Raw genomic sequence first — 14,775 nt, 5'->3', positions numbered from 1 at the left:
TTTTTCTTTTTTTCTTTTGATCACACTGCATATTGACAGTTGGGTTTTGAGGGAACCCTTCAATTGGGGAACCGAAAAATGCTGGTGATATGGCGCGGTTTACATATTTATCACATTTGTGTGTGTGTGTGCGCATATGTTTAAAATAGCTCACGTGAACTTTGTGAACTGAAACGAGTGAGAGGCCGAGAAAGGGTGATATAATTGCAAGAGAGCTGGTGTACATTTCAAGTACTCTGCATATTCCTGAGCTTGGAGAATAGACAACGTGCAAAAACAAGGAGCAAACAGGACAAGTTCTCTTGATTCTGTCCTGTTGTCTGTCGAGTTCTCCAAACTCTGCGATATTGTGTCCTTGGTGAGTGTGAGTTACTTCATCTGGAAGCTCCCACGTGTGTGGCTGAGTCAACTGCCGTTTCCATGAGGAAACGTATGATGTTACTATTGATGTGAATTACACCAGCTCACACTCTTTAGTATGACTGGAGTTGATCACCTAACTGGGCTACACGGGCAAAGCTGGACGTGAAAATGCATCATTGCGATGCGTGCAGAATCCAGCAATTACAAGCAATGAAGTTTCAGTAATTAATTACTGTATCTAAATATGTCCAAGGATGACCAACTGCTGTGGTTCAATTGGCTTGTTTGAAATTCCTGCCTGCAGTGTCTCCTTTTCTACTGTGGTCAGGTTCCCAGCTACTGGTATCGCACAAGTTTTAGCATGCATTTTAACATAAAATACTGAAACATGGTTTTAACTAGGCTGTCAACACTCATCTCAACTAGTCAAATTTAATTACTGGTGGTCTGTATGCAGCACCCTAAGTGCCCTAGTGTTTTGTGTGCTTTCTGATATCTGTTCAGGTGTACTATTTCCTACATATGAGTGTCGTTATTCACATAAGCATTTGTCATCTACTTTGCTATGTGTTCTATTATGAACTTCTGGTTCGATAAACCTTGTCATTACTTCCGTAGGGGGTACTTGTTTTGTTCGACCGCTTTAAGTGCACACAACTTGAAGTGACGCGGGAGTAACTCGATTACAGTTACTGTTCAACTGTAACAGTTACATTTGAGGTGCAGTAACTTTCTGGAAACTTATTTGCTTGCAGAACCATGTATCCTGTAATTTATTTACATTTTTCGAGTAACCTACACAGCTCTGCTTGCGAGATTGAGTCTCCTGCGATTGCTGCAGCCATCCCCTCCCTGGACTTTTGCCGGCCCCCTCCCCCCGAAATTTGTGAGATTGCCTCATACAGCTCGGTCACCAATACATATACCCCCACGCCCCAGAGGTCGATTTCTGTGGAAATCACTGCCTATGATATATTAGTCTACAGGTTCAAATTTGCGAAGTTAGCTGCAATCATTTGCGAGCTTCGCAGAACGGCGAATCGCGGTAGCAGACGAATTCTGACTTGACGTAGCGAAGGAGGGAGAGGAGGTTGTAAGCAGGCGTTGCCGAGGCGCGGGAAAGCAGAGTATAAGATTATCTGCGCAAATGCATTACCCTTTTGCAGTAAGAATGGGCTTGCATCGATGCAAAATGTTGTCGTATACGAAGCCTACGCTGCACAACTCTGTTTGAACTGCAAGCTTTCTTGCACGGAATCGTATCATCGTAATTCATAGTTCTACAGCAGCAATGAATTTCAGAATTTCGATTTATACTGTCCGTTTCGTACGCTGGGACACGTAAACCAATAGGCCATGCAGCTTCATCGCCGATGAGAGAGTCACAGGCAATGTACAGGGTGAATTTAGCATAGGTTACACATTTCCATCGAGTCGTAAAAATACCAGATAACGTCTCTGGCGCTTCAAACTTTGTAGACTGATAGTCATTCGCCTGAAGTTTTATCCACTTTTTTTTTTTTCAAATGCTAGCTATCACTTTGTAGAAAAAAAAAGTTAGGTGCAAGGCAAATTCTCACCTCATGCATTTCTTATGGCCTATGGTTTGCGGGTGGCATAGGCCATAGAAAATACATGGGGTGAGAATTTGCTTTGCTTCTAACTTTTTCTTCTACAAAGTGATAGCATTTGAAAAAAAAAAAAAAAAAATATGGATAAAACTTCAGGCAAATGACTATCAGTCTACAAAGTTTGAAGCGCCAGAAACGTCATTTTCTATTTTTACGACGCGATCAAAATGTGTAACTTAGCTAAATTCACCCTATAGTGTGGATACGTCTCTGACGCATTGACGCCAACCAGCTTCCAAAAGCAAGTGGGAGATGAGAAGGCCGCGCACTGTATCCCGTGCGCATCGCAGAGCACGCTTCAACAAATGGGCGGACAAACAAGTGGCATGATGTCACGGCACGATGGAATGGCGGTGATGTAGGCGTTGGCCACCGGACAACGTCACGACTAAAGTGATGAAGTGTACATGATCCAGATGGCCTCGTAGAGAAAGAAGGTTGCCACTAACCACGCGCTCCTTTTTTTTTTTTTTTTTTTTTTTCATTTTGGCTGATGTGGGTGTTGTTGCGCTCTTGGAAAAACGGACGCCAGAAGTGCGTAACATGCGCCACCAGGTAACGGTCACGTATGTTCGCGGAGGTATTGTAAATACGATTAAAAATACAAATGCATAAAGTAAGACATCGCTAGGACCGTTCGAACGGACTCCCGAACGAACGTGCGAAACGAACGAAATAAGAAAAAACGAAAAAAGAAAAAAAAAGGATGGGTCATTATACTACTTTGCAGCCAACACACACGTTATCTCTCATTCATGAACCACATGCGCAACAACAAAAAATTGTGAGCTGCTGTACAGCCAGAGGGATCCTGCCAAAATAGACTCCTGGGGGGAGCGGACGTTTAAAAATAGCCAGAGGGACCTGACGATAGCCCTGCCCGCACCCATCATATTCGCCGATGCCGCGCTGAAGCTCCCAGTTGCTGTACAATGGGTAATCAACCTGGCGTTGTCAAGATGGATACCCACGATGGAGTAAGTTCAACCACCACCCAGTTACCCGTAACAGACGTCGTGTAAACCAAAGCGTTCGCCCACATGGGCCTCTCTCTTGCACAGTCAGGCAACTGCGGAGAAGTACTGTCGGTGTTCTCGTGCTAGGTATACTTGGAAACGCTGAGGCGCAATGTTGCAGAATGGACGCTGCTGAGTCCTGGCTGTGATATTTTTATTCCAGCGTCTTTCGAATCGTGCGAACTTAGCCATTCGACAAAATGTGCATCACATAGTGCTCGCATTGGAGTCGCTTGTTTGCGAAGATTTTGCGTGACTGTCAGCTTTCTCGATGAATTGGCATCTCATAGATTATTCAACAGTGCGTTGACTCGAATCGCCTTATACTATCAAAACGCCACAAACGGCGTTAAGCAGCGGTATCGTGGTACACTGAACAAGAAGCAACCTACCGACTACTAACCTTTGCCTCAAAGTAATTTTGGCAACGTAGTGTTGTCGAAAACGTAGCCGTGCTTTTGCGACAGGTCGCTGCCGTGGTCAACAAACATACCACCTCCTTGATTTTACAACGATTTCTTGCGGTGTGATTTCCACCTCCACTACAAGAACTGGAAGTGAAATTGACTGATAGTCTTTTACAACCTGCCTGTAACTACAGATTGTTTTGCCTCGGTAAATAGACCACCCAGCTCATACCAAGACGACCCATACCAGGACAACTCGCACCGCACTCAGCTCATCTCGAGAAAATTCATACCACACTCGACTTATACCGCGCTCAATTTATACCAGTCTGAACTCATTCCAATTCAAGTCGCCAGGAAAGGCCATATCAGGAAAAAAATGTCACAGAGTGTGACTTATACTGATTCGACTCGATAACGATAAAAAAAGCAAGCGAGATGAGGGCAGATATCTATAACGAAAACTCGCGACTAGGGGAAAATAAATAAGACTCGTGTTTGTGTGCGACTTGATGTTCGACTCCCACAAATAACATTTACTAAACCACACAGAAAGATCATTAAAACGCACTGCAGTGATTGTGGGAATTTTGAAAAGAAACCAAATGGACGCTGTCCCACTAATCACATGAATAGGTCAATGGCTTCAACCCGTATTCCGGCACACCAATGCACAAAAGCTGCTTGTTAATAAATGTGTATCTCTGTCAACGAGATTTACACCTGACTGCAAATTTTTTGCCAATCAATATCGGAATCGTATTCGGAAAATGATATGTAGTGGCGATGTGTTTTTGGGTTTCGTACATTTCCTTCAGTATAAGGCACGTAATGTTACCTTTTTGTCTTTTCTGATATGGCCTTTTCCGGCGTGACTTGGAATGAGTTCAAATTGATACACGTTGAGCGCTGTATGCGTTGTCCTGGTGGGAATTTGTATGAGTTGTCCCCGGCAAGTTTGTCCTGCGTGGCACAAGGCCTAAACAATTTTATTTATTTATTTGTCTATGACACATACCTCAAAAGTGCCCGTGGGGGATTTACACAAAAAAATAAAGAAATCCATAGATAGTGGTGACTACACAAAAATGCAAGTTTACTGCATATCAAGGTAGCAGGCGAGTTCTCGTTTGAACACAACATGGTCAATAATTGTGACCAGCGACTCCGGAAGACAATTCCAGTCATTAGTAGTCTCGGGAAAGAATGAGCGATGGAACTGCACTGTTTGGCACATGATGCGATTGACATTTGGATTGACGATTGGCCATTGAATTTTCTGGATGTCCGGGGATTGTTGTTTCAGCACCTCCTGCGATGTTTTTGTGACAACTTTGCGTGAAAGTCTCGTTGTCTATGAGCGAGTAAAAACCCGAAGGGGCATTGCTATTGTTGGCTATGTTGTACATCAACGTAGAAGACGACGATCACGGTCGCTACTCACGCGACGATCATCACGTCCGTTCTCAGCTCCGCTTTCAGCGCAGTAAGATCTTTTTTCCGTAAGGTATGGTGCCGTCATCAACATAGGGTTCGGAGGCAAACGCATAACAGTGGGTGACAGAACAACGAAGGTCAGCTGTAATGGAAAAACTTCAATTTCTCAAGAGGTGGAAGGTAACCGCAACACTGAATGACATTGAACAGTGCAATAGACTGCACGTCTTCGTCCACCCTCACTGTACTTTTGTTCCTCAAGATGGTGTCGCGACCTTGTGGAAGGCAGTACACTTGGGGTGGATGAAGGTGGACAGTTTATTGAACTGAAAGCTAAGCTGAGAATGAACGGGATGTTCGACGCGTGAGTAGTGACATTGATTGTCATCATCTATGCTGATGTAGAATATTATCAACTGCTTGCCTCCCGCGAAGGTGGACAATCGAATGACCGTTGTTTCCCTAGATTCTATTTTGTAGAGTTGTTGGACTGGTCTTCTAAGTATAGTCTATGTACGGCTAGGATCTTCGACAAGGACAGCGTCCCCGACCTGTCAGACGTGTACTGTCAGTGCTGCAACACAATGCTCCATATACATTGAGTATACGTGAGACTTACGTATACGTTACGAGACTGAGTAGCGTGAAGACTTCACCCTGTATTTCTAGCTTCTATAGCATTGATTAAATTAATAGCTTACTCGGTTTAGTGAATCGCAATTAGGATCGCTTAGTAGGAAGTACTGTCTTCATTCAAGGTTCGTACAGGGTCTTGAAACCCTCGAATATTGAGCCACCCTTGAAATTTGAGCGGAACGTTGCGTGAAAATTACCGAAAACGCTATAGCTTCTATACACCTGCTCTGTAGATAATCACTCTAGGCAGATTTTTACTCCTGCTTGGGCCATACTATGAATGAGGACCGCTTCACCATTGTTTCTAAACGCCTTTTGCTGCGAGCATTTCATCAGCATAGCGTCACATTGGATTACAGTACACGAACAGCTGGCGACGCCGTCTCGCTTATGAGAGTTGACACTAGCCATACTGCCGTGAGAGTTGTGTCTATCAAAATGAAAGTGAATGACCATGTCTGAAAGGTGCACGTTCCAAATGTCCCTGGACCTATCCATACGTTTCTTTCTGCCTTCCGATAGCGATTTGTCAGAAAGAACTGTACTCAGTTTCTTGCGGAGTCGATGAGCTCCGATGCAGAGAATGAATTGAATTGACTGTTTCAATTAACTGAGGAATATAACTAGACATTCTAAGAATAGATCGTAGTTCATCCAGAAACATTGTGAACTCTTCATTTACGTCAACGGCCTCTATTACTGCCCAGTTGACTTATAGTAAATTACCGCGTAAGAGAGGTAGGGAAATTCGAGGACATTATGAATTTCGTGCTCTACGTTCAGGGGAACCTTGCAGCACGGCGTATACGGCACAATGATCCGTTACTGATGTGCATACACCGTGAGATTAAGCAAAACGGGGAACAACACTAGAAACGCCGTGCTCCAATCGGCCAATGTGTAGGTCCTTAAAAACCATTGAAAAATTTCTCCTTTTATCTGTACGAACCCTATCCATTACTATTCTCCCTTTGTATTACAGAGCGGCGTCCCCGGTCAGCGCAAGTCTGCCGAACTGTGGCGCGACCGCAACGAGGTTATTACTTTACTGGAGCACCGAGAGAACCTGCAGATCGCTCGTGATATCGTCGACGACGTCGTCGGCCAAGCCGTCCCAGTGGACAGCCAAATGCATGCTGATACTGCCCACAGTACGGAACACAGCGTTGCTGGTCCCAAGACACTGAGTGAAGTCGTTCCCACGGAACAGAAGCGCACTGCGGTAGATATGCTCGATGTCTTGGAACAAAAGGTATCTGACGAATTGAACAGCATGAAAAGAGAAACTGAGACTGCTCGTTCGCCGATTCGCTTGCAAGGCACAGACGGTCTCAATAGCGGTTCACAGGTGTGTAGTCCGCAGTCAGAGCGGGAAAGCTTCCGAGAGATCTTGGCGGAACACGCTTACAGTTCCCCGAAGGGCACTGACAACACCGATGAACGTCTTCCGACAGAAGGTGAATCGCCAGCAGGAAGCGCAGCGGGATTTGTTGACTGCGTCGCTGAAGAAGACCTTCCCTACCTCTGCAGCGAAGTCGTAACAACGTCTGACGAAAATGAAGTGGGGAGCTCCATCGAAGCTAGCCGATCCGTTATGCCCCACGATGTTTCAGGGCACGCGGCTATGAGCTCATTCTTGCACATTTCAGGCGAGATAGTTCAGAGCGACGTGGAACAAAGTCCGGGGTTCCCGCATGAAATGACCCTTGCACATCGAAATAGTGACCCATCCAAAACCTCTCCAGGGCAGCACGTCGAAGGTCTTGGAGGAATTACTTTTTGTCTTGAGGCAAACACTCTTGAAGAGACGCGGAACGTCCTTGACGATGTGGCCGCTGAAAGCGTGGCCAGTGTTACAGGGATACAAGAAAATATTCCTTCAGACCCACAGGGGATTCGACCGGTCTTGCCGAAACAGGCATTCGAATCAGATGAAAGGTGCCAAGAGCTCAAGTGTGACTATACGACACAATCCTTGGAGAATGTGCCTAAGTCTGGAGGTATGCACCATCTGATTGCAACAACGGAGCTTCTGATAGACGAAGGGTCGGTCACCCAACGTTTGCAAGCTACGGACGCAACAGATAGTTATCCAATGCAAACGATTATGGATGACAGTCTTGTTGCACACCGAACGTTTGAATGTGTGGACGCTGTCACCCACCTCAGTGGATCCTTGACGGAAGTGACTGAAGGCACACACGAGATCTCCCAAACGATGCCATGCAATGGCCCAGTTGAAGCAACGCGACTCGTAAAAAGCCAAAAGCCCAAATCCGATGATACAATGCTATCCGCAGAACCCTTGCGTGCCACAGTGACCATCGCGAGTAACGAAAGGTTGGGAATTGATACCGTGGAAGACATTCGAGAATCCAAACTTGTACTGGAAACTCTTCCGGAGCAGACGGCTACTGCTACTGACAAAGGCTTCATCTTTACAGACTGCGTCACTCACGCTGAAAAGACTGGGACGAATCGAAGCAGTACACCGTACATCGATATTGCCCGCCACGAAGCGAATGTTGGTAGGCGAAGCAGTGCATCTGAAAATAGGTCGCCACGTGTTTGCCTTCAAGGGATGTTCTGGGGCAATGTCACAGATGACCTGAACGACCTGTCTATAGAATATGACTCGGAAGATACCACTACCTCAACGTTGAACTCAACAGTGATAGAAAGGCAGCCGGAAGAAACTTGTTGTGCTGAAGCAACTCTTTCAAGCAACGAGATGTGGCTAAGAGAGGTATCAGCGGCCGCTAATGATAGTATCTGTAATTTATTGGGCAGCGGCAAGATAGAAACCTCGGACATCGCTGTTAGAATGCCTGAAGAGCAACGAGAAGTTTCCGTTGCAGACACCGTACTTCATAAGCGTCCTCTTTCACAGTCTGAAGCACTTGAGAGTATTGAAGGCGACGGTGCACGCTTTCAACACGTGGGAGAAAGCTGCAACGATGACGCTGGTGTTTTGTCTGGCACAGAGACGTCTTTGGCCCAAGCACGCGGCCTGAACGACAATACACCACCGCCTGGTGTACCGAGTAAGAAGACAAGCGTTGAATTGCCGAAAGATTTATCTCTTCCGTGTAGTGATTTACTTGGAGAGGCACCTAGTGCTCATTCTGGTGACGAAAAAGAAAGCACGAGTGCAGCCTTTCAAACTAAGAACGAAGACACTGATTCGAAGTTCTTCGAGCCGACTGTGATCAGTCATTCTGACGTGTCGTCGAATCAATCGGGGGTTGGAATGGCGAATCAGGAGTTGCCTGAAGGTGACGCCATCCATGCCCTTTCCCAGACACCAGATAAAATGATCGGAGATATGACGCCGATCACAGAGACAGTGCCACACATGGACACCACATTTACTGGTGACAGTGGCACGCCCAGTGCTGTTGGATCATCCGGTGCCGGTATAAGTGACACGGAATCTGGGTACGCAGCGTCTGAAGACCGTTCAGTGGACGCAGCAACTGAAGAAAATCCACAAGTTCCTGGCCGTAAGATGCAGCAGGCATGGTACGTTGGTTTCTTGAGTTAAGGTTGCGTAGGATCACCGCAGACTGTGTGTTCAAGGTTAAAATGTGTATACCTTTTGCAGCAAGTAAAATTCATGGCGTATTTAGTTTGCCCTGCGAGACGCAAATGTATGTGTAGCACAAAATGCAGTAGGTGGTACAGGTTGAGACAAAAGTTTACGGAACAAGCGAGCGGCGTACTTTTTCTTCGGTGCGACACCCTAGCGGCTGCAGGAAGCGGGTGAGTTCACTGTTTCGGAGGGGTGGAAGGGTACGCTGTTAGCGACACACAGCGGTAGCTTCCACTTCCCAAACACAACCAGGCGATACGAAAACTCGCCCCACTTCCCCCCTCCCTGCTGATCCAGGGTGCGACAACACACACATACTTGTGGCTACACTGCAAAATGCGGATGCAAAAAAAAAACAAAAAAAAAAACGAAAATTGATTTGGACGTTCACAATACGATTACATGTATAGGCTGTCATGACCAATGAGGTGGTGTCACGAGATTGGAAGTATTTTGAAAAGCTCATACTTTGAAAACCAAGAGTGCTGCTTAGATAGACGCCATGAACTGCAAGAACTTTCGCGATCGTCACACTATCCCCCACCCTCATATATTATGTCCTCATCGGATTTGCGTGAGCCGGTCCGTGGCAGGTGGGGGGGGGGGGGGTCTCCCCCCCCGCAGACGAAATCAGTATTTATTAGATAACCTATGCCTCCACTCTGCTCAAGTGGACGACGAACGTTTTGAACCTGGCGCATATCCCCATTCTTATCTGGCAACAGCTTTTAATAGGCCACGTGACTTGCTTGACGCGTACATCTTATAATGGTGGTGGTCGTGGGCTCTCCCGTTTTTGGACTTATTGGAAGATAATCGATCAGGTCTGTTTTTAGGTTCCCGAACGTTTGTCTGTAGTCATGCAGAAAAATCGCATAATATAAAGTCTGCCAATTCGTGATCGAGACTGCCCTTCCTGTCACGGAGCCTTTCGCCCTGTGCCTGTGTCCCGAAGGTCCGTGCGTAGTGTTCGTCGTAAATCATCGGAGTCTCTTATTAACCGGGAGGCTCCAATACCCATTATCCACTTGGTGTGGTGTAGTGTGTTTTATTGAACCGATATTTCGACTTGTTTGCTGCCTTTTGTTTGTTTTCAGTTTTGGTGGATTATTTGGACGATATGACGGCATGATGAGTCGACTCAAAGCGTCTATTGTATACGGCACTCGTTGCTTGATTGCCGCACCGTAATGCTTTTAGCAACTCTGCGCTGCTCTATAACTTTATCATAAGAACGTTTATGCTTGCTGTATGGACCACTTGTCACAATGGGAAATGTCACTGTTCGGGTTGGCTGTTCAGATGCAACGACTGGCATCTCTATGAGGAACATATTTTATATCAAGCAACGTCCTCTCAAAAAAGTATTCTGTGTTTATGTCGAAAAATTCATTGGAACGAAAGTCTAAATGTAGTGTTTCCGTAAAGAAAAAATATCGTTAAGTAAAATATTACTTAACGTGATAGTTACTTTCTTGATTATTTTATGTGCAAGTCGTGATGCAATCTCTGAAAGTATTTCATAGCCGTACATCCTTGAACATAATCCTTGAACATCATCCTTGAAGTGAAATCCTGTATAAATCTCAGATCCTTGTTTCATGGTGCTGTACAGAACTGCATGCACGGATACCAATCAAACAAGCAATTCTGGTGTCTATGGAAATGTAGTAATAGAAACATTTTATCATGATTATGTGCTGTACCTCACATTGCACTGAAGATTGTTTATGCATGGAAGGGCTTATGTATCTGGGTTGTTTCACTGGTTTGATTTGATTTGACTGCATTACTGCACACACACACAGTGATCTGTTGGCTTGTGTAGCATTGCAGAATTGTGATACCACTTGCGTTCATTCTACATGTTGGTCGTTACTTTGTAGCTGTCATTTCCTGTTTTTTGTTACAGTGCAAATGAAGATGTGATTGCATCACCTCCTGAGGCACAGCTCCATGACCAAACATCCAGATCCAGTTCGCCAACAGATGATACTGTGTACTTTGATGCACTTAACACTTCTAGCTTGACCCTGAAATCTGAGGTTTGTCTTTTTGTTCATTAGAGCACTTATGCATGTTACTTGTGGATGATGGAAGGAAAATGCTGAGACAGAGGAACATGGGGCGGGACACTGAAAACTGTTCCGTCTTCCTTGTGTAACCAGCTAGCCTGCTTCCTATATCTTCAATTACTTGTGTAGTTGTTTGTACCCATCTCGTTAAACTTGAGGGTGTCTTGCAACCATCATAGAAAAACTTATCTGTGCTAGATAAGACCCATTTAATGCCATGTTAGTTGTAAGCAATAGCTGTGACTTAACCAGTGCCAAAATATATACAGGGTGTTTCCTTTTATCTGCAACAAATTTGCATAAAAAGAGAAGTTGCCTTGCGGCGGTTTTACTTTTGGCATTGGATTACTCGATCGGGCTGTTAAAAAAAAATCGAATTTTATTTTCTTAATTGGGAGATTAATTAACAGACATTTTAGTCAAATTTTTAATTATTGACTTTAGGGAGCACACTGCAATTGCAATATTAAAGCCTGATCACCACATGATCTGCACAGACCACTGATGAAACACTACAGTAATCTCAGCGCGTGCTATAGACCGAAGTATTTCACCTCGGCCGTCTGCTGGAAACAAACTGATCGCCAAAAGAGCGACTGTGACGGCGATATCTCCGCCCTCACTTAACGTCACAGAAACGTCATACGCGATGTTGGCAAACCCTTATCGCGGTATGTTTCAGTATCTTTGGTTCGTTTTTGCTTTTCATTGCTTTCGTTCTTTCATGTGTTCGCAGTAATTTCATCCTCCTGGACCCAGCTCTTGCCTTTCCTGGTACGATAAGCGCTGATGTGTAGTGATGATGCGCACAGTTCTTTGAAAGCAAAAAAAAAACACTACAAAACAAAGATTGCAAAGCATTACGTTTTTCTGTGTCCGTAAGTGAGGGCGGAGATATCGACGTCACAGTCTCTCTTTTTGGTGATCACTTTCTGGTTGTAGCGGACGTCCGAGGTGAAATACTCAATTCTATAGCACGCGCTCAGATTACTTGCTTACTCAGATTACTTAGTGCTTCAGTGGTTCAAGCGGATCATGTTGTGATCAGGCTTTACTATTGCAATTGCAATGTGCTGTCAAAAGTCAATGAAAAAGTTTATCAAAATACATATCTGTTAATTAGTCCCCTAGTTAGCAAATAATAAAGGTTTCCTAGTAGCAGCCCTGTCAAGTAATCCGATGCCAAAAGTAAAACTGCCCTAAGGCAACTCTCGTTTTTATGAGAATTTGTTGCAGGTAAAAGGAAACACCCTTTATAATATACAGTATAGTTAAATGGATACGGATGGACACAAAAATAAATATGCAAAATGTAATGAAAGAACTCTGGAGGAATTGGTAATAAGACTACAATTTATTACATTTAAAACTGGTAAAAGAACACTATGGGGAGCATTATATAATGATAGGGGCCTTGAATTGGTATGAGGCTGCACTGTATTACATTTCTAAGCTAGTAAAACTATGGGTAATTTAGCATTACATAAGGGAGTCAGTGGTGGCGTCTTCCACAGGACTGAAGGCAACAATAGTAGGCAGTGGTTAACCACGGCCTACTAATGATGTGTTCAAGTTGGGACGAGATTGTGCGCTAAAGCAAGTTCGCGGTTTTTATATCTGAGCATTGCACCTGCATGCCAGAATTTGCACTTGGCCTGCTGGCCTATTCGTGTGCAAAAACGGCAGAAGTGAAATTCTCAAATTCAGGACTGAATTTATTGATTTTTGCACAAACTATTCACTAGAAATGACCTGTTTTACCGCTGTGTGATCATATACGATGAGCTTCTACATATTACAAAATAATGAAAATCCAGGAGGTCGACCTCCCTGTGATCAGACTTGAAATCTGCCTATGTTGCGTTCTGCATTTGTCATTCAGGTTGGCTTATGAGTATTTCCTCTTTTCCACAATGCTCTTTTGAATTCCCATCAAATGGGGTTTCTCCCCAATCTCGGAATGGCGTTGTTGTACAGAGGGAGGAAGAGGGGGAGTTGGTGATAGTTCATGTCTCTACCATGCAGCACTCAGACGGGCCTTCGTCCCGTTTGAGTGCTGCATTGTAGCGAGTTGTTGTACAGGGCTGTCGTTCAATGTGTAGCGATTTCAGCTGGTCATTGTCTCAAGTGTGGACATCACACAGCTGCTTCAGTCTAACGTGCATAGTGTTTCATTGGTCTTTCTGTTCGCACTTCGTTCGTTTCTAGGCTGAACCCAGACAACCAGATGAATTTGTTATTACTCTTGTGTACTATGGCCTAAGTTGTTTTGTGCCATTAGAACTCAAATGTATATAATTCAACTAAGTACATTATGTGCTTACTTATTGCTCTGTCTCATTGTGTAGCACTGGAGGTCTGTCAAGAACATTGTGGTAGTATGATCTGCATTTTGTATAAATGAGCAAAGGAAGCTGTGGAGTTGCAAAAGTCTGTTAAGCCTTTGATGGTTGGACACTGAAGATGCAGCTGGGGATTTGGTTGATGCTTGTTGTAGGTTTTCAGGTTGAGGTGTGTTATGCGTCCTGTTAAGTGCATGACATGTGGTATTTACCTTCTAGTACGTTTGTTTTTAGATCTTGCTGCTCTCGTTTCACTAAAGAAACCTGTTGGATACAATAAGGAATGTAATGCTTGCTTCATCTTTCCACCTACTTTTGCCATTAAACAAGAAAGTCAGTCTTTCCATTGTATGCTCTATACTAATCTGATCTTAATTACTTTCTCCTGTATTTGAATTGCCAGGTTTCACCATTCAAATGATCTTAATAAATTATTGTAGCTTACTTCTAGTTTCTAGTTCATATTTGGATATTCCTGTTGATTGTGCTTCTGCGCCAACCGCATGCTTGCATTAATGTCCTCAGAAGCATTTCAAGAAATAATGAGCCTGAGCATCCCTGATATTAGTACTGTACTAGTTTTCGGCATCTAGCCTCCCACTTTTGGCTGCACTTTGGCTGGTTAGAAGCAATTCTCTGAAATATTTGAAGGTGCAGTGCAAGCCCGTCTTGTGATATTTTATTGTCGTAGTCGTGGGGTGTTGAAGCAAATCTTGTACTGTTTGCAGTAGTCATTTAACCAGTGCACACTCAAATCCTTTCCACCATTCCGACAGCCTGACTATAGAATGAGTGAGGTTTGCATCGCTGTGCTCACTTGTGCAGTCAGAGGTTTTCTTAAGTGCAGTCATTTGCAAGATGCATCCCTTTAGCTTCCACATTTCCCTGTTTATAGAGGCAACAATCTCATTTGTTCTAAATACTAAGTACTCAGAATGTCTTTGGGAATAGTGGAGTAACAGAACCAAGCAATCAGCTTACAGTTCTTCCACATCTAGTTATTACCATTTTCAAGGACAAAACTTGTGCTTTGCCAATGCTAGTTGGAGGACAAAAGGAGTCCTGCTCGTTACTGCTGTTGGAATCCCTGGTCTGGGCGGCAGCTTAACGAAGGTAGCCAGGCAGAGGTCTGTCTTCGATGGCAAAACAGCGTTTATTGCATGGCCAAACAAACTGGCATTGGTTGCGTTCAAAGAATTGTTTGAACAGTTCACATGTGCTTCGCGAAAGGGGCACAGTGTTTGTGTGAATGCTGGAGCTCGTCGAGGAAAAGTTT

The 14,775-nt window shown here is 44.4% G+C and overlaps 1 protein-coding gene across 3 annotated transcripts in view; it reads left to right on the top strand.

Moving 5' to 3' along the window:
- The window catches only part of LOC135378232 (uncharacterized), a 34,925-nt gene that overhangs the window by 885 nt on the left and 19,265 nt on the right, over window positions 1-14,775 (top strand). Inside the window, exons 1-3 of one of the 3 annotated variants that reach the window (XM_064611187.1) lie at window positions 2,869-2,971; window positions 6,473-9,012; window positions 10,995-11,127. In XM_064611187.1, the coding sequence (XP_064467257.1) occupies window positions 2,927-2,971; window positions 6,473-9,012; window positions 10,995-11,127 (2,718 nt within the window). In that variant the 5' untranslated portion in view covers window positions 2,869-2,926. Of the gene's footprint in view, window positions 1-2,868; window positions 2,972-4,852; window positions 5,035-6,472; window positions 9,013-10,994; window positions 11,128-14,775 lie in introns of those variants that run through there. The other 2 variants (XM_064611188.1, XM_064611186.1) reach the window with 2 other exon arrangements.

Source organism: Ornithodoros turicata, chromosome 1, assembly GCF_037126465.1.
Source record: "Ornithodoros turicata isolate Travis chromosome 1, ASM3712646v1, whole genome shotgun sequence".
In the NCBI taxonomy this organism is placed as follows: domain Eukaryota; kingdom Metazoa; phylum Arthropoda; class Arachnida; order Ixodida; family Argasidae; genus Ornithodoros; species Ornithodoros turicata.
The sequence above is the reverse complement of the archived record's forward strand: the minus strand, read 5'-3'. Positions and strand labels throughout refer to the sequence as shown.